The sequence below is a fragment of the Hippoglossus hippoglossus genome, chromosome 8, assembly GCF_009819705.1.
Source record: "Hippoglossus hippoglossus isolate fHipHip1 chromosome 8, fHipHip1.pri, whole genome shotgun sequence".
NCBI classification, from domain to species: domain Eukaryota; kingdom Metazoa; phylum Chordata; class Actinopteri; order Pleuronectiformes; family Pleuronectidae; genus Hippoglossus; species Hippoglossus hippoglossus.
The window spans coordinates 2731993-2758389 of NC_047158.1; the positions used below are offsets into that span (position 1 = coordinate 2731993).

At 42.7% G+C, this 26397-nt stretch overlaps 2 protein-coding genes across 2 annotated transcripts in view; both read right to left on the reverse strand.

Moving 5' to 3' along the window:
• LOC117766904 (carbonic anhydrase-related protein 10-like) overlaps nucleotides 1-2954 on the reverse strand; it is a 102766-nt gene extending 99812 nt beyond the window's left edge. The window contains exon 1 of the mRNA XM_034594346.1: nucleotides 2473-2954. Within this exon, the coding sequence (XP_034450237.1) occupies nucleotides 2473-2533 (61 nt within the window). The 5' untranslated portion in view covers nucleotides 2534-2954. The remainder of the gene's footprint in view (nucleotides 1-2472) is intronic.
• Nucleotides 2955-5425: 2471 nt separating this feature from the next.
• Nucleotides 5426-26397, reverse strand: part of LOC117766932 (cytosolic phospholipase A2 beta-like) — a 33110-nt gene continuing 12138 nt past the window's right edge. Inside the window, exons 2-15 of the mRNA XM_034594390.1 lie at nucleotides 16338-16451; nucleotides 15274-15384; nucleotides 13722-13864; nucleotides 13293-13479; nucleotides 13065-13170; nucleotides 12553-12693; nucleotides 12086-12151; nucleotides 11800-11940; nucleotides 11454-11594; nucleotides 11288-11371; nucleotides 10229-10377; nucleotides 9198-9369; nucleotides 6378-6546; nucleotides 5426-5636 (exon numbers count right to left, since the gene is read on the reverse strand). Of these exons, the coding sequence (XP_034450281.1) occupies nucleotides 5612-5636; nucleotides 6378-6546; nucleotides 9198-9369; nucleotides 10229-10377; nucleotides 11288-11371; nucleotides 11454-11594; nucleotides 11800-11940; nucleotides 12086-12151; nucleotides 12553-12693; nucleotides 13065-13170; nucleotides 13293-13479; nucleotides 13722-13864; nucleotides 15274-15384; nucleotides 16338-16451 (1749 nt within the window). The 3' untranslated portion in view covers nucleotides 5426-5611. The remainder of the gene's footprint in view (nucleotides 5637-6377; nucleotides 6547-9197; nucleotides 9370-10228; nucleotides 10378-11287; nucleotides 11372-11453; nucleotides 11595-11799; nucleotides 11941-12085; nucleotides 12152-12552; nucleotides 12694-13064; nucleotides 13171-13292; nucleotides 13480-13721; nucleotides 13865-15273; nucleotides 15385-16337; nucleotides 16452-26397) is intronic.

Here is a 26397-nt window from a genome sequence, read left to right on the forward strand (position 1 = left end):
GGAACCATATCAACTTGTGGTAAAATGGGCATGCTATGTCCCCTTTAATAAGTTATTGTTAATAAGTGTTCAAATAATAAAGTATTATTATTATTATTATTATTATTATTATTATTATGATTATTATTATTACTATTATGCTCAAGGCAAGATATATCTTTCTCCTTATCACTCTCTCAATGTATGTGCAAGATGAGAGGAGAGTTTGAAGCTGTCTCTGAAAGAAACTTGTAATTATCATCTTACCAGGGGCGTTGCAACAGGGAAGGCAAAGCAAGCAATTGCTTGGGGCCCTAAGCTGAGAGGGGGCCCCAGAGAATGGCTGAGTATTTTAGTACACAGCAATGACAATTTTGGTTGGTTTAATGTAGAGCCCTAGGTAGGTAGGTCCCTTTTGCCTGAGGCCCCTAAAACACTCTTGAATCAGGACACACATCAAACAAAAGATGGTGACAGTCGAGTGTGGGAGGTTAATTATAAAACGACCAACCGTGAAATAAAGAGTAAACTGCAGACAAAAGTTTTCTTAAGTTAAGTCAAATTCAAATCATTCTCTCGCTTTCTGCTATGGAGCCCTGTGGTTGTGCCTCATCTAAAATTGAAGTATTAGAATCAGAAAAAAATCTGAAATGAGTTGAATGTGTAGGAAATGGTCATTAATGCTTCACTTGCTGGTCTGGACCCAGCTCTGCAAAGTTGCTCTCCACTTTAAGCATTTAGAACATTATTAGCGCATGATGAAAAAATAGGGCGAATTCTATCAGCTGCATGTGCTTGTTGGCTGAAAATTCATCATAACCTGAATGAAATTTATTTGAAAAATAGCTACCTGCTCCTGACATGAGCAGGTAGCTATTTCAGAAGCAAACTCCCAGGTTAGCTTGTTTCATATCGTAAACTAACGTGGATCTTAACTTATCATCAACCTAACTTCAACGTCAGCTTTCTTTTTGAATGAAGCTAAAGCCTTTTCCTTAGCTAACCAGCACAGATTCATGGTTCATGATTCATGTGATGATAACTTAATATATATATATAATAGTATAAGAAGACTTTTATTCTGAGAAATCATGTGAACTTTACAAGCTGAGCAACATGTAGTGACTTTTATCGACATGGATTCACACAGATTATACAGTTTGTATCTGTAACCTTCGACCCCCCATCTCACTTCCAATCAGCGTGAGCAAGGAGGTGAACAATTCTTCCTGTGATGAGGCAATTCCGCAGCGTGGCTTCATATGGAGTACAACGTTGGCGAACTTTTACCCGCGTCATTTGCTTTGCATTCGTGTGTGTGACCGCGCCCTTAAAATCTCTTACAACAACATAGCCAAACCAGGCTTCACAACGTCAAGAGAGCCATCTTCTCTGATGTAAATCGTCAGTTTGGAGTGTCCATGGATGACAACGTGATTTTATTTGAGGTAATTTTAGCAACTATTGAGTTACTGAGTATTATTGTTGCAACCACAACTATTATAAAGGTTTTGGGTTTTGCAAGTCAAGAAGGGCAAATGGGCAGTTGACTGGGTAATTTTGGCCCTGTGCTGTGCACAAGCAGTGAGGAGCGTGACACTCTGACTAAAACCATTGAGGGTGTGTGTGTGTACGCGTGTGTGTGTACACGTGTGTGCGCGCGTGCATGTGTGCGTGCGTGCGTGCATGCGTGCGTGCGTGTGTGTACCATTTTGAGACTATAGGTTGACTATGTTAACCATGTCTATCTATAGCTACAATGGCCAATTTTGGTTCAATATCATCATTGTGAGGACATTTTGACTGGTCCTCACAAATTTGATGGGCTGTCTGAGTGTTAAGACTTGGTTTTAGGGTTAGGGTTAGAATTAGGGCGGCTGTGGCTGAGGGTTGGAGTGGTAGTTCTCCAACAAGAAGCTTGGCGGTTCAATCCTCAGTCTTCTCCATTTGCATGACAAAGTGTCCTTAAGCAAGATACTAAACCCCTAAATGGCCCCTCATAGATGTTGAATGCACTAATTGTAAGTTCCTTTGGATAAAAGCGTCTGCCAAATGACATGTAATGTAATAATTAGGTTTAGGTTAGGGTAAGGCGCCATGGAATGCATTCTGTGTGTGTGTGTGTGTGTGTGTCACGGTTATGTACCGTATGAGTTCTTTGACCTGCAGTCAGTGATATTTATGAACTCCTCAGTGACAGTGCGTGTTAGTCCGCTTGTGTGTTTATGCTACTACTGCTTACTACTGTGATCTGCGCGTGTGCGTCCGCATGCACGAAAGGCTCCTGATCAAAACACAGAATATGATGTGTGAGTATTGAGGATGAATTGAGTTCCTATGATCTGAATCTCTAGTGTGAACTGGCTGATGTGTCCACAGAGACCACAGTACCTGACAGGTGAGCTGGCACTGACAGTAAAGTATTTACCGTCAGTAACGGCCTCACTCCTTTGCCTTACATGTGTAGAAACGTTAAAGGATCTGTCTCCTTACCTGATGACGTGCAGATGATATATGTTTGCAGAATCACAGATATCTCCCAAACGACATGCATTCTTCGTTCAATTCATGCTCATTTTCTGCAGCTGTTGCGGGACGGCGCTTTGCGGGGTGGCACTTCCACACGACGCGGACAAACTTTGAGCATTTTCCCCTCTTCTCCAGTTCTCCTTCTGCCCCTCAGCCCCTCGGCGTCTCCCCTCACACGGAGCGCAGAGATGGAGTGAAGCCCCGCAGGAGATCCGCCCTCACAGCGTCGTCCTCGTTTTCTGCGCGGTTCTGGAGCATTTCAGCTTTTTACCATCTATCTGTAAGTTTATCCGCCTGTAAGAATTTCCAGCTGTAAAATCTTTCATTACGCGTGTTCCTCTGCTGGGGTTCCTTCGGAGCGGGCGGATGTCAGTGGCGCACCGCTTGTCTGCGCTGGATCAGACAACTTCTCCACAAACGCGCAGCGCGCCAGGAGCGCACAGACTGACAGAGACAGCGTGTTCATGACACTGTGTGATGATGACGAACAGTAACACACACACACACGCACACACACACACACACACACACACACACACACACACACACACACACACACACACACACACACACTCACACACACACACACTCTACTCAAGATCCGAGGAATAGTTTATAAAAATTGGTTTCTATAATGGTGAGAGTTTTTACAATATTACAGGCGTACACGGTTAGATTCAGATGCTTTTGACCCAATCTCAAAGTAAAGAAAAAGAAAAATTCAGCATCAGTGACAATCTGACTGTGAAGTTATCACAGTGATTCATTTCACTTCCAAACAAGTGGCACAGATCCTCTCAGAGAATCCAGCTGTGGTGTTTGCAGACTGTTCAACCAGTGGAACTCTCTCCTGTGGATGTGCTGCGCCCTCTTGCGTTAGGTTTGGGTAACTCCCTTCACATCCAGTGCGACACTGGTGTGTGAAGATTGAAATGTCATCTGATAACATAACAACCATTACAATGTTATATGTATCCTGCTGTATGAATGAACAGCAATAAAAGATATGGGAATTGAGAAGTTTTAAGTTTTATCAGTGTTTTAGACCTAAACCTGATTAGAAGGTTATTTAAATAAATAGCACATAATAGCCAGACTTTCTAATGGGTATGGCCTACTTCAGTCCTCAGCATAGTGGACAACTTGTCTAATGGTTTTATTGAGATATATATGGGGGATATTTACAAAATGACCTTCAGCCGGCTACAGGTGTGGATGTTTCTGACCAAACCGTCATAGACAGCCTCCATGAGTGTGGCATGCCATTGACATACCCTCACGTTCTCCTGACTTAAATCCAATTGAGCACCTATGGGATATTATGTATCGTGTATCTGATGTCGCCAAGTACCTCCACAGACTGTCCAGGAGCTCACTGATTCCCTGATCCAGGTCTGGGAGGAGATCCCCAAGGAAACCACACGTTGTTGAGAGTGCATGCAGGCAGGCGGGGGCCATACACACTACTGAGTCACATTCTGAGTTGTTGTGATGAAATAAACGCAAGTTGGATCAGCTTGTGATTTTAAAGGGCCCATATTTTACACCTTTCTGGGATTTAATTTGAGGTATTGATACCCCTAAGATGATATATCAGTGGTTTAAAGTAAAAAAAACTGCTGCAATGTGTATTGCTGATTGGCTGACTGCACTTTGAGTGACACGCGACCAGGCCTATCACTGGTCTCATTCTGGGGCATTGACTCTCTGGTAAACACAGCTGAAAGTCTTGTTGTTATGTCTGGATACAGCTGTAGAAGACCAGCCACATACTCACAGTCGGTTACAACAGGATGTTTCTGAACGGTAAGTTACACCGTCCTCATGTTTTTTCAAGTTTTAGCAGGATAGTCGGCCAATGTGGAGTAACGTCCCGAGTTACAGTGTGGAGTTTCAATACGGAGTAATGTAGACTTTACTCCGTAGTGAGCACACCGACATGGCATGTCAGAAGAAATAAAGCGTAACCGCTGGTCTCGAACAGTAACGTTCTTAGGAGGAATGTGCACGGACACATTCTCTTCCTTGCATCCTTCTTCAGTGTTGTTTGTTGTGGTTAGCCTGTGGTAGCTAACAAGCTGCTAGCTCAGCAACAAGTCTGCTTGGTGTTGCATTCGGTGTGGAGGGGTGGTGGTGGGGAGCGGGGGAGGTGGGTTCAGAGGCTGGACTGGTACCGGCTGGGGGGGGGGCTGAGGGAGAAGTGTGATCCTGTATGACTCATATGGGGGAGGAAGTACGAAACGAGACGTTCCGATATCATATTTCTTAGAATGGACTGAGAGAAAAAGTCAGCGGAGTGACTGTTTTCATACTTTGAGGGTCCCTACTGACCCCCTTCAAGTAATTACGGATAGTAATCGCCCAGAAAATGTATTTTACACAGTATGGGCCCTTTAAATTGTTTACTTTGATTTTCGGTGTGGATTTGAATCCAGCCCTCAATGGGTTGATGATTTTGGTTTCCATTGACTGCTGTTTATATTGTATTATTTTATATCCTTACACACACACACACACAAACTCTAACTATGTTCTGTTGCTGCAATATATATATGTATATATATATGAAATATATGTAATAGCATTATCTACGTGAACCATAACCCTATCCGCCATTGGTGGTAACGAACTCAATTCTCACATGTCGTCAAACCGAGGACATGCTCAGGGCTGCCAGTAGTTCCTCCCTTGCAGGACGCTGATTGGTCGAAACCAATTTGTTGTGTTATCATTGAAATTTTACAGATATCTGTCGCAAGGAGTCACAGATTTAGTGCAGTTTAAGTCTTAAGTGACTGCTACAGACATTCTGTGACTTCATCGTATCATGTGATCACCCAGTGTGCAGCAGTGGAAAGGAAAAATAATTTTGTCCTCAAACCAATTATTATGTACAATGCAGTAAACCCTTGAAGAAGCAACCAACATTTATTTAGTGTCAGCCATCTTAGCAGACATCATTACATGCATGCATTACATGATTCTGTATTGCTCATGTTGGTGCGGTTAGTGCTTCTTCTGCCTCCTGTGTCTGTCTGAGAGCTTCTTCTCCTCCAACTCTTTATGTAGATGAAGTCAGAGACTGAGTCATAATCATTTATGATTAAGGATTGTTCAGCACAGACTTCCTGGAAGGGAGAGAAAAAGAGAAAAAGACACGATTTCGATAAAGTCCGATAAATATTCATCAGCTGTTCACATCTCCCTCTGTCTCAGACACACAGTGATGCACAGGTTATGACGTGAACTCATTTTATTGATACTCTTTTTTGTCCATCTTCTACCATTATACACACACTGGGCCTCAAGCGAGAACCAATCTTACAGACAGATTTGTTCTGAAGTAGTACGAGCAATTGAAGAGAATTTTTTGGCATTCATACTTAGAATTTCCTCTCAAGTACGAAGATAATTCATGAGTGTCATAGGAGGTTAGTCTGAGAAAAACCTATAAAGAGCTTTCTTAACAGGGAATACTTTGCCTGAAGAATTCCATTGGCTTAATCTTAATGAACATTGGGTTCAAATATAATACCAAATTGATCTAATGTTAATATATTATTATTATTTTATCTAGAGATATCTATAACAAACGTAGTGTAAAACCTGTATTCTGTTCATCATACCATCATCATTATCATCATCATCATCACCATCATCATCACCAACATCACCATCATCATTATCATCTCCATCACCATCATCAACATCACCATCATCACCATCATCATCATCATCATCATCATCATCACCATCATCATCATCACCATCATCATCATCACCATCATCATCATCATGTTACAGGAGGGGTGGTCTCTCTCGTTGTTTCGCTTGACAATCCCTCCTGTAACACTCCGGCCAAACCTCACCTCTTGTTCTGTCGGCGGAGAACGGCCTTGTTTATCTCCCTCAGCAGAAGTTCCTTGTTGTTCTTCATGTTAGCTTCCGCCGTCTCCAACATAAACTTGATCTTGGCCTCACTGAAAGGAGGCTGGAAAGTGGAGAACTCCTCCATCTTTGCATCGACCTCCTTTGCATCTATAGAAAACAGTGAAGGCTTATTAGGCTCTAATCAAATGAGACCCTGCTCTTCTATGACAGCTTGCTAAATTCACAAAGCTATTAGTAAGTAACACAACTTGTGCCAAGGAATAATTTGTATTCATTTGTATCTATTTGGTTTGTCTGGGAGAATCTACAAGGTCTGACCTGGATACCTGAGAATCTCTTAAAAGTTTGGAGGTGTAAATCCTTGGAGATTATTTGGAAGAATGTGTACACGGCCGTTCTTAGTTTCTTAATCCTGACACTTTTATATATGTTATGCTGTACAGTAAATTATTTCACAGTTCATGTCAAGCTGTACTTGGGATTATGTACAGCAAATCATATGCACACATAAAGGTGACATCACCGTGCACGCTCCTGCAAGCATCAACATTCAGAGCCCTGATAATGCATTTCAGCGTTGTCAGATACTGAAACACAGAAGCACACATCCAAATCCAGACCATGGTGCATCCAGAAAGTGGACCACAGGTGCTATATATCAAATGAAACCTGAGTGAAACCAAACCAGCTTCAACAGTCTGACGATGTGAAATGCTGCCACATCAGAGGTTGTGAGTGTAAACGGTGGCAGACCATAGACTGTATACAAAGATGGAAAACGTGTCGCCACTTCCTGCTACTGTTCAAAAACTAAGCTAAAATATCCAGGAAACAGATGCCACCACCTTGCACTTTTTACATAATTTGTAGCCAGATTCTGTGCAGTAGTGATGGTGGAGTGGAGACGCAGTATTGGGGTTGTGTCAATACATGCATACATTTCTCTCCAAAGCACTCAAGCATGCTATCTGTAATCAACTTTCTCCCTATCTTCACCAGGACAACCTTCTTGATCCTCACCAGTCTAGCAGGCCACTCAACTGAGACTGCCCTCCTTGCTGTCTCTGAGCAACTTCTCACTGCTAGAGCAGCCTCTCTCTCCTCTGTCCTCATCCTTTTAGACCTTTCTGCTGCGTTTGACACGGTGAACCACCAGATCCTTAATTCCTCCCTTCAGGATCTGGGTGTCTCAGGCTCTGCACTCTCCCTACTCTCATCCTACCTCAACGACCGCACTTACCAGGTAACTTGGAGAGGATCTGTGTCAGAACCTTGTCCACTCACTACTGGGGTCCCTCACGGTTCTGTCCTAGGTCCCCTCCTTTTCTCTCTGTACACCAACTCTCTTGGCTCTGTTATTCACTCACATGGCTTTTCCTACCAAAGCTACGCAGATGACACCCAACTAATTATCTCTTTTCCCCAGTCTGAAACACAGGTAGCAGCACGAATCTCTGCCTGTCTGACTGACATCTCTCAGTGGGTGTCCGCACACCCCCTGAAAATCAACCTTGACAAACCAAGCTACTTTTCCTTCCAGGGAAGGGCTCTCCCACCCATCACCTTACTATTACTATCAACAACTCTGTGGCAACCCCCACCCAGACAGCAAGAAACCTGGATTTGACACTCGACAGTCAACTCTCCCTTCCCACCAAGATTGCGGCAATAACCCGATCGTGTAGATACATGCTGCAAATCATCAGGAGAATACGTCCTCTTCTCACTCAGAGGTTTTGGTCCAGGCTCTGGTCATCTCACGCCAAGACTACTGCACCTCCCTCCTGGCTGGTCTGCCTGCTAGTGCCTTCTGACCTTTGCAGCTTATCAAGGATGCAGCAGCTCAACTGGTCTTCAAACTACCGAAGTTCTCTCACTCTACACCCCTCCTCCGCTCTCTTCACTGGTTACCAGTGGCTGCCTGCATCCGCTTCAAGACACTAGTACTTGTGTACCATGCTGTGAACGGATCAGGTCCAGTCTACATCCAGGACATGGTCAAACCTTACACCCCAGCCCTTCCACTTTGCTCTGCATCGGCCAATCAGCTTGTTGCTCCTTCACTGCGAGGGACAGCTAGCCACTCAACAGAATCCCGACTGTTTGCTGTCCTGGCTCCAAATGGTGGAACGAGCTCCCCATTGACATCAGGTCAGCAGAAAGTCTATACATCGTCTGCCGTAGACTAAAGACACATCTCTTCCAACTACACCTTGGTTAAGAAGATGATGTCTAATAACCACCGTCTACTCTAGTGTTCACATAAAAATTTGCACTTAAATGTTGCACTTACATGTAGCACTTGTAGTTTGGCTTTTTGAAGCTAATGTGCTTACATGATTCTTGCTGTTCTGGGTTTGTACCCTCATGGTTGAACGCACTTATTGGAAGTCGCTTTGAATAAAATAGTCAGCTAAATGATATGTAATGTAATGTAATGTAATGTAACATGCGCTTGAACAATCGCAAGTCTGTCCAGCTGTCAATCATGACGTCACAGCCTGTTTTAATAGCATCAAATAACTAATTGAAATGTTTACAACTTTAGTTCAGTCAGACAACTCACATTTAAATATTTATTGCAACAGTAGAACAGGTTAGTGTGTGGCGTCTAGTCTCAGACTTAGTCACTCCCCCCGATATGATTACATAGATATGATGGGAGTGATGAGCAAATACTTGTATCTCATCTTATTTCTGTCCATTGAAGTTTAAATCATGTTTATAAGCAGTTCTGCATCTAAGATGAAAAATCATTACAACAAATCTGCAAGTGTGCGTATGTGTGCGTCACAGACCTTGGCAGTTCCGTCTATTGAAGAGCGGCATGTAGACGATTGTAGGCTCCTTCTCTTTTCCCTCGAACACGTAGCAGTCCTTTGGCCACTCTCTCTCCTCCAGGACCTGATCGTCTATCTTGGGGAAAGGCTTCTTTACCTCCGCAGCATAGTCTCTGGCCAGAGTCAGAGTCTGAGGAGAGCGCAGGAGCGAACAGCAGTGTTTCACACGGTTTTCCAGCCTTGAACTTGTTGAGTGTGCAACAAATCACTGGTTAGCAATTGTTATAACTCTGTTATCATTTAATTCATGAATCACAGGTACCACTTTGTCATAATGTCATTATTCTGCCCCCGAGAATTGTTTGGACTTGTTTTGGAGCTTGGAGCTTGTTGTGGACTTTTAATGTCAGTTGAGGACTTTTGGTTTATTTTGAGAAATCTTCTGTTTGGACCTTTTGGAATGTTATAGTATTTGGACTTATTATTTCCTGTCTTACTGTGAAGCGACTGACAGTAGCTGTATCTCAATTCAGGGGCTGCATCCTTTGGAGGCTACAAATTAATGATTGCATCAAAGTGGTGCAACTCGCCTGTCCCATTTTGGAGGCTCCTTCAAATGCGGCCTTTCATCAGTAAGAAACAAAGGCTCCAATGGGCGGATCCTTCGCTGGCCCAGCCTAGCCCAGGATTCATTGAGCATGTAGACTAAAGTGTCAACTTTTTAACATTTAAATTTAACTTAACTTATTTAAACATACAATTTGTATAAGGTGATACCATTCTGAATCAGAATTTTTTTTGTTGATATTGTGTGTACTCAGTTTTGATGTATACTGTGTATGCAGGTGCAGAGCAAGGCGAAGCTTATTGGTGAGTTCTCATTACGAGCTATATTTAGCTAATATGGTTGTTATTAGTTTAGCCCATGGTTTAAAACAATGCCCCTGGCTGATGTGTATAGGCACACACACACACACACACACACACACACACACACACACACACACACACACACACACACACACACACAGGCACACTCTTTACATTACCTCAAACATGTTTCCAGCGCTGTACTCCAGTACGATAATGAGGTCAATGTCTCTCTTCTCTCCCAGAAAAGGAGGGTAGGCAACATTGATCAGCAGCCCGGCATCGACCAGGTGGATTATTTCTTCGGCGCCAAGGCAAGGTGGAGCATCTGACCAGCAAAATCATTTTTTAACCATCATTTAACTATTAAATCACTATTTAAAGCAAATCCTTTATATATTTATTTACTTACTTACCATTTTGTCTTTATTGTATTGGACCATTATAAGACAATCAATGCCATTGTTCACTTACTGTATTTGTTTCTTTACTTTTTTATTCATAACTATGTAACTAGCATCGACTATATATAAAGATGAATGACACAACTGCTCCCAAAAAGTCAAGCCAAAGCATCTCAATTGCCACCTGATGGCTGGCTGTAATATAGGTCATAAACTCTGCTGCCTCCTTGTTAGTGGATGGGACATGGACCAAACTAAAAAGTCAAGCTACGTGTCAAATACATTTTTCTCAATCATGATTTCTGTGATTTTAGTTTGTTCTAATGAAGTTACACTGATGTTTGTTGGAGTGCAAATTATTCTGCTAAGTTTGGTTATAATTACCCATTGGATGCTATGCAAACAGTGTGAAACTAGGAAAAACAACCAAAAATAAAACAATGCGACTGCATTAGTGCTATAGAGGCCGCGTGTAACTGAACACATCAACAGAATTACAATATTTACATGTGTGTGAGTATGGCATATTGTATATCAAGCAGTCTTTTTCTAATCATAGTCCATGATCAGCTGACACCACGATAACAATCCACCACCACGATGGCAGGGTTGAAATACAGGATATTTTGGATTCATTTCTGAATAGTGGGTGGAGGTGGAGATGTGTCTTCCTCTTGATTTACAGTCTATGGTCACCAGTAAACGTTTTATACCTCCATGGGAGGGATCATAATGGAAGAGAGGTAACAGTTAATTCCACTTCCAGTAGACACATAGCAACATTAGCATTTAGCTGGAGTCACGTTTCGGGGCACATGAGGTTTGTCTTCTCACCTTCGTGTTGGTAGAGGAGGTTCCTGGTTGTTCCCCACTCCCACTTCATAATCAGGGGAAGGACTTGCTTAATGATTACAGAGGCTGGGAGAAACACATTGAGAACAAATAGATGCATTAACATCTCATTTCAATCAAGTAAATAAAGTTAGTATATCTACAATACTTTCACACTGACCATTCCCCAATCTTTGGCTCCAGGTGTCTACTGCCTCCAGCAGCTCCAGACTCAAATGATGAAACATCTTTTTTCTTTCCTCCATATTCTTTGACTCCAGCAACACAGAATCATTACAATTTACCTTGTCTGGAAAACAGAGAATGTAATGGGCACTCTGCAGTCTTTATTGCATCACACATGATCACAGGCAAAAAACACATAACTGAGAAGAAAAATCCGACGTTGACAACATTCCTCTTTGGCTGTCAATGCAGTTTAACAAATGAGCTTACAGATGCCAAAACAACTGGATTTAAAGAGTAAAACTAAGTCATCTGAGCAGGACCATCACCTTCTAGTATTTTCTGCAACGTGTTCAGCTCAGAAAGAGTGGTAGGATCCTTTGTGGAACTTCTGATCAGGGCCACCAGTTTGTCAAGGGTGTTGTATACACGCAAGTACTCATCAGCATCTCTGTCTATATGTCCGGGCATTGAGCCAAACAAACACACACACACAAACACACACACCGGGAGAGAACAAGCGTGTAAGACATTCAACTCACACATGTTATAGTGGAGCACGATACTGCGACTACTTGTTTTCCTGCGTGGGTATAGAAATGTGATTGTGATTACCATTCAACCAGGGAGGGATGAACTCTCTGATAACCTCGTCATGAGCCAACGCACAACCCAGAACACCTGCACAATTTCAACACACAAACAAGTTTGAAAATGACAATTCATATGCATGCATGACCAACACTCCTGCCAATCCATAAATGCATGAATACTTTACTCCCCTTCTTTCAAATATATGATTTTGTCATATTTTAAAGCCAATTTTTTTTTATATATCATCAATATTATTATTATCATGAGATGAATTGCCTCTTAGGGGCAGTAAAACAAACTGAAAAAACAAAAGTAACATCAGTGTCACGTTATAAAGTGGATAAGGATAACATGATGGCAAAGAGTTGGCTGCTCATGCATCCAGTAAACACTATTTTTTTCACCTCAAAATAAAAGCTGCTGCTGAGCTGTAAATTACTGATTGCAGATCCATCCTGCTGTTACCATTCTCACATGTAAACACACACCTTGTAGCTCGATCATGTCCATCTCTGGCTTCTGCTCCTGCAGCTCTCCGCTCTGAAACTTACTGCCCAGGAGAGACGTTTCAACAAAGACACCCAGCTCTGTGAATCCAGCCTCATGAGGACTCACCTCAAACCATTTCCCTACGAAACAGAGAGTGAATTTCACACTTGCTGTTATTCAGTCGGTGATTCACTTAGACCCTGCGGTGACATGTGCATAGAAAAGCTCTGGAAATGGTCGGTATTTATAAAGCACTTTTCTTTTCCACTCAAAGTGCTTTACGGTTCAGTTTTACCATTCACACAGACATTCATACACTGCATCTCTGTGCAGCACTCTCTCTATCACACATCACTCACACAGTACTGGGTGTCAGGGGCGATTTGGGGTTCAGTGTCTTGCCCAAGGACACGTCAGCATGCAGAATGAGGAAGACTGGGATCCAATCTCAGACCTTCTGGGTTAGTGGACAACCCGCTCTTTCTCCCAAGCTGCATATGCATGTATATACCTTCTATAGGCCCATCTAAAAGGCAGCCCTTCTCTATGGCGCTGTAGATGGGGTAAGGGTTTGTGGCATTCCTGCTGGCCTCGTCGGAAAGATGCCGCAAGTCCATCTGATGAAAACAAGATATTTCTCTAAAGGACTGTGTATACAATCATTGTAACAGGGTGTGTTTCCAAACAGGAAGTAAAAGTGTGTGTGTGTGTGTGTGTGTGTGTGTGTATGGACTGGTACCTGTTTCATGATCCCAACAGAGGTTAACACCCCCCAGATATCAGACAGAGAGAAAAGCTCCTCCTTTGACCTCTTGTCCAACCAGGCCAGAGCCTGCTCCACCTCGACCCCAGGACCTGTCATCGTGGACACTGCTCTGTCCATGTTGCCGGTCCACTGCGGGTCACTGTACAGGGCGGACATGGACCTATCAGAGGAAGACAGACAGATTAACACATCCAATGAAATCATTATTGAGTATAAAATGGTTTGTTTTTGGTAGTTATCTTCTGTAATTAGGTATTTTTTTGTAGCTCTTCCAGCCCCATATAAATATCACAATATGCCAATTATATCCCATCATCACCTTGACATGTCCCATCATGCATCAGCAGCTGTTCAGCTCTCATTACACTAACATGATTATATGTGTGAAACTGTGATTGTTACCACGTTGACCCAGAGACTGCTCCCATGTAAAGCAGAGGGTCCAGCAGACCATCCTTTTCCATTTGAGAGAGGGAACCCATCAGACCCACGGCTGCCCTCTGACCCCCACCTGATGGCAGCAGAGCGATGTGGGGAACCCAGTCCTGGTTGGAGAGATAGTAAATCTGACAGCGGCTAAGCTAATTGCAGAATACTGTAGAGAACGACATTATTTATTCATTAAGTCAACTTCATTGTTTGGGATATTTATGAGGTTACTGTTGGCTTCTGGGTTTCTTAGTGCTATTTAAACTCTAAATTCCTTCAGATATGATCCCAGAATTTTTTATATTGCAATGCAAACATCCTTCCATATCAAATGAGATGTGGAAGTGAAAGGATTGCTGTATTTGGAATTTTCTGTGGTTGTTGGGATGTTCATGCTATTTTCCCTCATTATACCCTTCATAGCCAATTGCAAAATTACATGAAACAAATATAATTTGACATGCCAATCAACAAAAACAAGAACAGAAAAAACAGGGCAAAATTGTAAATGATATCTTCAGAAAAATACTTACTATTATAACATAAACACACACATGCACTCACACACATGTATGTTATGTTTTATATATATATATATATATATATATATATATATATATGTATATATATATATATATATATATATATATATATACACTGTATATACTCTACACACTATGATACATGTTGTATAATGGCATTATCAGAAATAACAAATAAGCTGGAGCCTAATAGGCTAAAAAGCTAAGACATTTTCGCTGGTGTGTACTTGTTTTCTGTCGGGTCTATAAAATCATTCACTCACAGTGAATCCTGCTGTGTTCTTACATCGGCTCCTTTGAACTTTCTGCAGACTTTAGATTAGGGGGCAAGGTGGAGAAAGTCCACAGAAAGCATGGAGGCTCTCACTCTGACATTTGCATTCACACAGACCCTCTGGAGAATGTCCACAGGATCTCTGGAGTTCAGTGCATGTCTGAAAGCAGCTTAACTCTGTCTGTGTGGTGCAGAGCAGGGAGTGGACTATGAACTCACAACGGATCACTGTAAACAAGCAGCGCCTCTTTGACTGCATTTTTAATAAGGGTATAAGATTAATGTGATGAGTTTTATAACTTACCACTGTATTAATTACCTTACAACCATACAGCTTCACCAGTACTCTGTTCCTGTGAGTGTCTAAAGTCTGCTCAAAAGTTACTGTAAGACCTAAAAATAGTGATCATACAAAGTCATGGAGGACATGCGTGTGTTACGTAAAAACAGGCGAAATGATATTTGACGTGGCGTGAGGGCATAAAGTAAGAGACAATGCACAAAGGTACAACTCACTCAAGCATGACAAACAGCAAAACGCAACAACAGGTACAAAGCGGAACAAGTAAGAAGCATAAACTTCCTCCTAACTCCTTTACTCCACCAACCAGCAGAGTGACTACCTTACATGCACCTTCCTGACGGGTGCTTGCCAGGCTGACACGGACGGACAGAAATGGTGTTAGTGTGTGAGCAGTTTCTTTCTTACTGCAGAACAGTTGATTCCCAGGCTGTTGAGTGACTCCAGAACGACCCTTTTCCTCCTGTCAACATAGTCCTGCTCACCAGCACACAGAGAGGGGGACTGATCGATGGGTTTCTGTGGGGAAAAAAATCAACTCATTTAGACAGCACACTGAATGGAAACTGAGATTGTTCATTAGTCTAATTTCAATTTCAAAGTTGAATTTAAATTTGGGACTCCAGCCCCCCTGCAACCCTCAAATAAGGCTCGAATAGAACTACTCAACTCGTCAACTATCTGTCTAAACTGTCTAAACACTGCAATGTGGGCGCTAAAGCAGCAGTTTGACCAAATTCAGATGCGCGACTAAGATCATCAATGGGGAAATAAAGTACAACAACTATACCAATGCTATGCACGCTAGCAGCAGCAAAGTTGGCAAGAAGCGCCAACAGAGTGGACAAGGAAGGCAGACGACAATTGGACAATTCTCTGAATGTCCTATCACCGACCACAAAACGTCCTATCTCTAAAATATGTCTCCCGCAATCAATCGACTAGTTGACCTCCTTTTGGGAATAGCTGACGACAACTAAGATACAGTTGTTGTGAAAGCCTGACCCTCAATAGATAAGTGGTATAGATAATGGATGGATGGATTTAAATTTGAAATATGCTACCATAATACACTTTACACATTGCAATGTATTTCTTATATATTGCATTAAACTGCTGCTGCAAAATAATATCATGTAAAGTCTTATAATACAGCCTGTGTTTCATCAAAGGATTTTTTTTGGGGGACATTTTGAGGGAATTTCCATATTACCTATTTTCATATTTAAAGAAAAACACTAACAACTATTGTTGCCATCACAGTCAATAAAAGTTTACGGTCCAGTGCCCAAGCATAAAATATCATCTTCTGTTTGTTGTGTTAATATTATACCATACAGAGAAATACAGATCAGAGTAGCAGCACCTGATCAATGATAGTTTTCTGGTGAGGGACACTAGCTAAACAGTGAACTATTCTAATAATCGTGCTGCTAATATGCATCTTCAATCCTTTGCCATTCATCTCTCACCACTGAGGCTGCTTCTTTTACCTCCATGTTGTCCGCTGCCTCTGCCAAAGCTCCTGAAATCACAAGCCACAGGCCAATCAATGAGACTGATAAGTTTAGCGTTCCAGTCTGCATGTGATCACAACCTTCTCTGCTCAATGAAGTTCTGAAGCTGAATCCACGTTGTGGTGAAAGTTATGCCTTGTAATGGAAAATTCCACTGACCAAGTGTCTCACTGCTGTGATACTGTCTACCTGACAGGATGGAACCCTTATTTGGTGGTGTCTCACTGCTGTGACCTTGACAAACAGGGTGTATGCCCTTATTCTGTGATGTTTTCACTTCACTTCCTGTGCCGAGGCAAATCGCAGCGTGGCTTTCTGTGGGGTTCAGCTTCGGTGAACTTTGATATTTACTTTGCATCTGCATATGTGTGATCATGTCCTCACATGCCTGAAAGCGCAAGTCACGTGACCATTCACATACATTGGGCATACACATGCTGGTGTACAAAGACTGAACTCTTTCCAACCATTCATCTACTTAGTTGATGCTTTATAGCACGACACTCAAAACAGATAAATCCACCACTGGGTCCCTCACCTCAGACACTCACATTGACATTGACACCTAAGTTTGGTGAACAAGTTGCCAAATTCAAATTTCCACCTTTCGTATTTAGGCTGTTTTCACACCCAGAAGGCCAAACCATGGAGCCCATCAGGCAGAGGGGGAGGCCAGCTTGTCCTGGAGTTCTGCACTAATGTTGCACTGAGGATCAAATCTGGGATCTCTGAGGGGGGACTGGCTACAGACTGAGGGCTTGTCAAGCTGACGCTGCCTCTGCTTCCACTGTTCTGAGATCAAGTATCTTGCGCATTATTATACACGTGTGTGGTGTGGAAACCACTTGCACAATAGCAACTCCTAAAGATGAATACTCCCTCTGGCAAAACTGACATCTATCCTGCATGACAATGTCAAAGGATTTATCAAGCTATGACAACCAGTTTTGGACATGGTGGATGCTTCTGGACTGGACTTTACTTTGTGAACTGACTACGGCATATAGCAATGGAATGTACAGTACCAGTCAAAAGTTTGGACACACCTTCTCATTCAATGCTTTTTCTTTATTTTTATATCTTTCTACATTGCAGATTAATATTGAAGACATCAAAACTATGAAGGAACACATATTGAATTACGTGGTAAATAAAAAAGTGTTAAACAAACCAAAATATGTTTTATATTTTAGATTCTTCAAAGTAGCCACCTTTTGCTTTGATGACAGCTATGCACACTCTTGGCCTTCTTTCAATCAGCTTCATGCGGTAGTCACCTGGAATGGTTTTCAATTAACAGGTTTGCCTTGTCAAGAGTTAATTTGTGGAATTAATGTGTTTGAGACCATCAGTTGTGTTGTGCAGAGGCAGGATTGGTGCACAGTTCTATACAGTGAATAGTGTCACAACTTCAGTCAGCTCATAACATTTTCATTGTCTGTTATCTTATTTTTCATGTACTAATTCTCATGTCATTTCTGAATTCAGCCACTCCCCCCTGCTCTGCATCACGTCTTCCCACGGATCCCATTACCTGCCCCAACCCCAGACTCACCTGCTTTCCATCAGTCATCAGTCACCCAATATATATACCGGCTCATTTCCTCTGTTCTCTGCCAGATCGTCTAGTGTGTTTTTTCCTAGCTTTCCAGCATTATCCCGTTTCACTCTTCTGCCTGATCTCTGCTCTGACCTGCCTTTTGGACCCTGGATTCCCTTTTGCCTGCTCCCTATCGGATTTGTTTGCTACCTCTGACTGTCTGCCTGGTTTTTGACCTCTTATCATCCAATAAACCAGAACTCTTGCTACTCCCATAACTGCTCAAGTGTCGTGCTTCTGGGTTCACGTTTGCCATTTTTGCGCACCCTGACAAATAGGCCTATTCGACTGAAGTTCTAATCCATATTATGGCAAGAACCACTCAACTAAGTAAAGAGAAATGACAGTCCATCATTACTTTAATACAGGAAGGTCAGTAAATCTGGAAAATTTCAAGAACTTTTAATGTATCCTCAAGTTCAGTCGCGAAAACCATCAAACGCTATGATGAAACTGTCTCTCATGAGGATCGCCCCAGGACAGGAAGACCAAGAGTTACCTCTGCTGCTGAGGATAAGTTCATTAGAGTTATCAGCCTCAGAAACCGCAAATTAACAGCACCTCAGATTAGAGGCAACATAAATGCTTCGCAGAGTTCAAGTAGCAGACACATCTCAACGTCAGCTGTCCAGGGGAGACTGCGTGAATCAGGCCTTCATTTTCGAATTCCTGCAAAGAAGCCACTACTGAGGAAGACCAACAAGAAGAAGAGACTTGCTTGGGCCAAGAAACACAAGGAAGTGACATTAAACCAGTGGAAATCTGTACTTTGGTCTGATGAGTCCAAATTTGAGATTTCTGGTTCCAACCGCCATGTCTTTGTAAGACACAGAAAAGGTGAGCGGATGGTCTCTACATGTGTGGTTCCCACCATGAAGCATGGAGGAGGAGGTGAGATGGTGTGGGGGGGCTTTGCTGGTGATACTGTTGGTGATTTATTCAAAATTCAAGGCATACTTAACCAGCATGGCTACCACAGCATTCTGCAGCGACATGCCATCCCATCTGGTTGACGCTTAGTGGGACCAGCATTTCTATTTAAACAGAACAATGACCCCAAACACACCTCCAGGCTATGTAAGGGCTATTTGACCAAGAAGGAGAGTGATGGAGTGCTGCGTCAGATGACCTGGCCTCCACAATCACCCGACCTAAACCCAATTGAGATGGTCTGGGATGAGTTGGACCACAGAGTGAAGGCAAAGCAGCCAACAAGTGCTCAGCACCTCTGGGAACACTTCAAGACTGTTGGAAAACCATTCCAGGTGACTACCTCATGAAGCTGATTGAAAGAATGCCAAGAGTGTTCAAAGCTGTCATCGAAGCAAAAGGTGGCTACTTTGAAGAATCTAAAATATAAAACATATTCTGGTTTGTTGAGCATTTTTTTGGTTTACCACATAATTCCATATGTGTTCCTTCATAGTTTGGATGTCTTCAATATTAATCTGCAATGTAGAAAGAAATAAAAAATAAAGAAAAACCATTGAATGACAAGATGTGTCCAAACTTTTGACTGGTACTGTAACTATGTCAATGTGGTGGAGCGTATGTATGTCTGTATATTTTTTTATACTTTTGCTTTATCTTTGTGCGTTTGTTTGTCTGGGTCTCCTGTTTTTCTTTTCTTTTGTTTGTTCGTTAGGTTGTAACTTCTGCTGTCTCTGTGTTATGTTAAAGAAGACTAAGGGGAAAAGTTGTTCTTTATACTTGCAGAATTGGAAAGTGTATATAATTGTTGAGAGCCTCAATAAAAACAAGTGTATATAAAAAAGGAGTGTGGTCCAAAAGAGGATGATAGATTTCAGTGTAATTCGCTCACTACTCCTCTCTTTCAATCCATATGACAGGACTAATTTTGCACCACTGTCACACACTGGTCTACCTCACTTCTGTGAGATACCCAGTAACACTGTACTCAGATGCACTGGTCCACCTCAAAATTGTAAGATAACACCACTTTGATCTTTCATATTTATTGCAAGGCCCGTGGTGTTGACTGGACTATTGAAATACTTTATTATCAGGATGTTCCTGTGAGTATGTGAAAAGTCTCCAGTTGGTTCAAAATGCTGCAGTTGAGTACTGACAGGAGCAAGAATAAATCATATTTCTCCCATATAACCCTATCTGCATTGGCTCCCTGTAAAATCCAGAATAATAATTAAAATCATTCTCCTTACTAAAGACCTCATAGATCACTTTGCTCCCTAAACACAGGCTCATTTATGGTCACTATAAAGTAATGGTTCCTCGGGTCTGTAAGAGTAGAACAGGAGGTAGAGCCTTCAGCTAGCAGGCTCCTCTCCTGTGGAACCAGCTCCCACTCTGGGTTCAGGAGGCGGACACCATCTTTACATTTAAGGTTAGACTTAAAACGTTCCTCTTTGATAAAGCATAGAGCTAGTGATTCTCAGGGGAGCCCTGAACCATCCCTTAGCTGTGCTGCTGTAAGCTTAGACTGCTGGGGGAACTCCCATCATGCACTGAGCCCTCGCTCAGCAACTGTAAAATAAAGTCTTTTGGAGCACATCTCAACGAAATATTATTTGAATACATCCTATAGTTTATAGCTTTAGACAATAGTTTAGACAAAATGCTAATTAGAACTAATTAGCATTTTGCAGCCTTCTTATAAGTGTGAGCTTTAATGGTCTCTTACTGGTCATTCTGTGGGTAACTCATGAGAGAAGGGTTTTGTGACCTATGTTTGCAGAGCCTGCTTTTGAAAAGTATATCACTGCCGGCAGTCCAATCTCTCCCATCCTGTAAAGAAGTCGAGGCTGACGCTTGACATGCAGATTCATTTTGAGGGCATATTACTCTAACCTGAAAAAAGGACAACCCTCAATGCTAGTAGAAGTTTATACATCAGTGCAGATAGGCTGTAGTTTCTAGCATATTAGTATAAGAAGCAATATCATTGATCTTAACATTGTTATCTGTTATTTGATTGCAGAACTACGGTGGCCCTGAGAGCTCAACGCACTGCAACTTAAGAAAACACATGCAAGTGGACAAAACACAAGCAAAGTAAGAAAGCATCTTTATCAATTTGACAACACAACACAACACATTACAGAAACGCACTGCAAATACAGAAACGCACCGCAAACACAGAAACACACCGCAAATACAGAAACGCGCTGCAAATAAAGAAACGCGCTTATTTATTTATAAGTTCACAATGAGCACATGTGACAGAGCAAGGAACTCAATGTCCCAGAGGGCATCAACTTCACACAGAGGGGTGGAAACCCCCCCCAGGGACACAGGTTTCAACTCCCGTTGGTCACTCTGGACCCCATGACCTGTGAGGTCACCGGGCCAATATAAGCTAGGTTCTCCAGCTTCTTCTCTTCCTCTTTCTACACTCCCTCAACGGAGAGAAGGCTGCCGAGCCTCGTCCTGCCTCTTCCTATGATCCTTCCACAGGAGGGAAGGCTGTGGAGCCTCTTCTCCAGCTCACATCTTCTCTTCCCATCCAACTCTTCGAGAGGAGCACAAAGGTGCAGCTTCCAGCTCATCTTAGCAAGGAAACCTCCTCGCCCTCCAAGCTCTACCAACGTCCTAGCAGCGACTCGATGTCCTGCTTGCAAACTTCAGCCAGCAACTGAGCTACACCGCTCAACCGAAACCAGCAAGACGACACAAAACTGCGAACTGCACAGCAACTTCCGTTTTCCCCTTTCCACGGACTGGTAACACAACTGGGCTTAATAATTATACTAGGCTAAGCAAGACTGTTTATTCGATTCTGTGTGAGGTTTATAAGTTTGATTTGTGGTGTTGTGATATTTTGGGTACAAGTTATTGAGAAAGTAATGTTAGTCTGTTATGCTCTTCACAGTCTTTCGTTGCATCCAATCTAGTAACTTTCTCTAACTTGGCACACACACAGACACACGCATAACTCTTCACCTCATTATCTCTACAGGTCGTAAACATTCCAATAGGTGGGGGAAGGGTGTTATCTCTTTGGCCAGCGACCATCTTGAAAGCACGCTGACTCACACAGACACACACACATGTATACACACATACCTATCTTTGTTTAGCAATTAGACCGTTAGTAATTTGTGTTTTTATACTTTATTATATTCATAATAAATGTTTTTCGTTCACAAATGTTTTTTCATTAATGTTGCATAAGTGAATTTCGCCAACCTCTACACTGTCAAGAACCCCATATCTTTCAACTTAGCTAACTATCTATATGGTAATTTTGGTTATAGTTATTAATTTAATTGTTAATCAGAGTTCCAAATTTGTAGTTAGAACCTTTATGAGACTTAATCAATAAATTGGCTATCTTGTCCCTTCCTTTGAAGGGTGGTGCCCCGAGGTAACTTTAATCAATTAAAGTTATTCTTTAATATTAATAATAAAATATTAATATTTAATATTTTTATCTTGATAACCAAATTTATTGAATGCCGAAAGGCACACCATTTTATGGTATCACGTTTGATGCATTATGGCACAACACTCACATGTTTTGCTTGTATAGCCCATATTCACAAAAAACGATTCGTTTCATAGGGCTTAACGAGTGCGACATCCTGTCCTTCACCCTCAACAAGAGTAAGGAAAAACTACCAAAAAAACCCATGAACAGGGGAAAATGTAGAAACCTCAGAGAGAGCCACATGTGAGGGATCCCCCTCCCAGGATGGACAGGAGCGCGATATATGCCACGACAAGGGTGCAGCGAATCTCTTGGCTTCGTTCGCATTGTGTCGTCACCACTGGCAACGGAGCACTACCAGTCCTTCCGGGTGGAAGGACTGGTAGTGTGAGGAGGAGGGAAGAAGGACCCGCACCATTAGACAATGGAATTAGGCAGCGGAGATTACATATTAAAACATCAAGGGTGCAGATGATGTTTGAGAGTCAATATTCCTTCTTGTGGTGTCCAACATAGCATGAGTAGCATGGGTGATGGAGTGCTGCAGTCGTAGCTGTGCCACATCTTAGGGAGTGCAGGGAATAGCATTCAGGTGTTAGGCCTCAGTTCTTGCCGGGATGGCGAAGCTTTGAGGAGATCTCGTCATGCATTTTCAACCATTGTTGGTGAGCAAGGGTGTCGCCAGATGGGTTGGAGAGCGATGCAAGCGTTTGATCATAGAGGAGAAAGAACAGAAAGCAGTATTATTCTTAGCAATGATAATTCAGAAGTCTCGACAAGATCTATCAGACTTGTCATGTACATGTGTTCTTCTAAGATTAGAGAGGGTAAGGTCATGTAGAGGATTAAATGAGTGTCCTTGGCAGATTTCTGGTTAGACAGCTTCCATCATCGTATTTACTCTGACTCACCTTAACAACTTAGCAATATGGAAATATAAAGCCAAGCTAAATGTTAGGTAAGACTGTCATCATTGAGGCTTTATAGATTTTTTTTCTATTGTAGCAGCATTAACGCATGAGAAAGTAATTTGTTCTTGATCTATTCACTGCTCTGTAGGAATCGGATGAAGACCCTGGGGTCAAGACGCTCGGGTTTGGTTGGCCAGACATTAATGAAGACTCCCCCAAAATGGCTGTGGTCTAAACTTCCTCTCTATGGGCAGAGATTTAATTTATTTATTTGTATTGTGATTAATTTAATTTATATGTACCAACCTCACCACTAAAATAGGGGTGCAACGATAAATCGACGTAGTCGACAAATCGATGACAAAAATAGTTGCCAACGAATTTAATAGTCCATACTTCGTTGGTTACGTCATAGCGCGTGTTATTCGTGCCGTGCAGCTGAACTAAACTTCGTTTTACCGGATGTGCTGATGGAAGTAGCTGAGGAGTGAGCCATCTCGCTCCCTTCCTATCTCTGAAAGTCAGGCATGTGCAATAGCGACAAAACATAGCACAATGGAGCGTCCGTTGCAACACCATTGCATGCCAGAAAAGTCATGTCATTTGGCAGCTGCTTTTTTCCAAAGTGATTTACAATTAGTGCATTCCACATCTATAAGGGGCCATTTGAGGGGTTCAGTATCTTGCCCAAGGACACTTTGGCATGCAGATGGGAAGACTGAGGATTGAACCACCTACCTCTGGTTGGAGGACGACCACTCTACCCACATATATATATTATATTCATATAATTGAATGTTTCCAGAATAACAAAACAGATTACCTGCTAGAATTTGATTCCTATGGGAAAGGGAATGTTATCAGGAGACAGGAGCCTCGAACCCATGGCTGGAGATGGGACTACAGCTCCCATAATCCTGTTGGAGTGACGTACCAGGAAGTACTAAAACACGAGCCTGCTCGCCAGTGTTGTCGGCTTGCCAGTGTTGTTTACATCACGTGCAGGGAAGATGGCGTATTATTCGAGACTGAATTGTTTCATTCATAACGTTCAGTGCAGATTTCATTCAGCAGAGGAGACAGGATGGAAGCCCCAGCGGATCCAGGCGTGCTTCCTCTGCCTCCGAGGGACAACATCCCGAGGTGAGGGAGAAGTTGGTGCAGCAGCGAGGCCCAGGGAGGAAGCCGTCTGCGATGCTGCCACCAGCTTTTGTTCGGCCTCGCGAAGCCTCCCCTTAGTCAAGAAGTAGTTGAAAACTTCCTCGTGGCTCAGACCCGATGAATTAAACCCTTCGGGCGCGCAGCTCCTCCAGGATGTGGTGCACCCCGAGAGGCCCGCGGGAGCCACGGTGCAGATGCCTGACGTCCGATTCACACGTAGTGAATCTCGAAGGACCGAGCCCAAATTTCGGGAATAAAGTGAACTTCATCATCGGAGGACTCACTCGGATTGAGAGAGACAAATGACCCACGGAGGAACAATGGTCACTTGGTCAACCGCTGAGTCGCTGAGTCACTGAGACGCTGAAGCAACTGGTAGCAATACTGCAGCAGCAGTGTGAGCAAAGGGGATGAAGGGAAATTTCTCTCCAGTTAAATAGACAACCTGATAAGGTGGGAGTGTAATATAGATGGTTGTGGAGAGTGAGGTATGTCACATGATGTATGTCACATGATTGGTGCAGCGCAGCTCGAGTTGCCTGCCAAAACTAGCTCGCCGGCATCGCCACATGCATGTAAGAGTCTGGAGACATCATCCAGCATGAAAGGTTTGGTGGTGGGTCAGTGATGGTCTAGGGAGGCATGTCCTTGGAGGGTTGCATAGACTTTCATGTCATAGCCAACGCTACCCTGACTGATGTTCGGTACCGGGATGTAATCCTCAGAGCGATTGTCGGACCATACGCTGTTGCAGTGGGCCCTGGGTTCCTCCTGGTGCAGGACAATGCCCGGCCTCATGTTGCCAGAGTGTGTAGGCAGTTCTGGGATTTAATTTGAGGTATTGATACCCCTAAGATGATATATCAGTGGTTTAAAGTCGGAAAAACTGCTGCAATGTGTATTGCTGATTGGCTGACTGCACTTTGTGCGCGACCAGGCCTATCACCGGTCTCATTCTGGCGCATTTACGAGGAGTAACGTCCCGAGTTACAGTACGGAGTTTCAATACGGAGTAATGTAGACTTTACTCCGTAGTGAGCACACTGACACGGCATGTCAGAAGAAATAAAGCGTAACCGCTGGTCTCGAACAGTAACGTTCTTAGGAGGAATGTGCACGGACACATTCTCTTCCTTGCATCCCTCCACGCTGCAGTGTTTCTTCAGTGTTGTTTGTTGTGGTTAGCCTGTGGTAGCTAACAAGCTCCTAGCTCAGCAACACGTCTGCTTGGTGTTGCATTCGGTGTGGAGGGGTGGTGATGGGGAGCGGGGAGGTGGGTTCAGAGGCTGGACTGGTACCGGCTGAGTGGGGCTGAGGGAGAAGTGTGATCCTGTATGACTCATACGGGGCAGGAAGTACGAAACAAGACTTTTCGATAACATATTTCTTAGAATGGACTGAGTGAAAAAGTCTGCGGAGTGACTGTTTTCATACTTTGAGGGTCCCTACTGACCTCCTTCAAGTAATTACGGATAGAAATAGCCCAGAAAATGTATTTTACACAATGTGGGCCCTTTAAATTGTTTACTTTGATTTTCGGTGTGGATTTGAATCCAGCCCTCAATGGGTTGATGATTTTGGTTTCCATTGACTGTTGTTGCATTATTTTATATATATATATATTATATTTATTATATTATATAAGATTAATGTAATCTTCTGGTAAATTGATTAATTGATGAAGTCGGAGCCTGGGTGCCAAACTCTAACTATGTTCTGTTGCTGCAATATATATATATGAAATATATGTAATAGCATTATCTACGTGAACCATAACCCTATCCGTCATTGGTGGTAACGAACACTCAATTCTCACATGTCGTCACACCGAGGACATGCTCAGGGCTGCCAGTAGTTCCTCCCTTGCAGGACGCTGATTGGTCTAAACCAATTTGTTTTGTTATCCTTGAAATTTTAACGATATCTGTCGCAAGG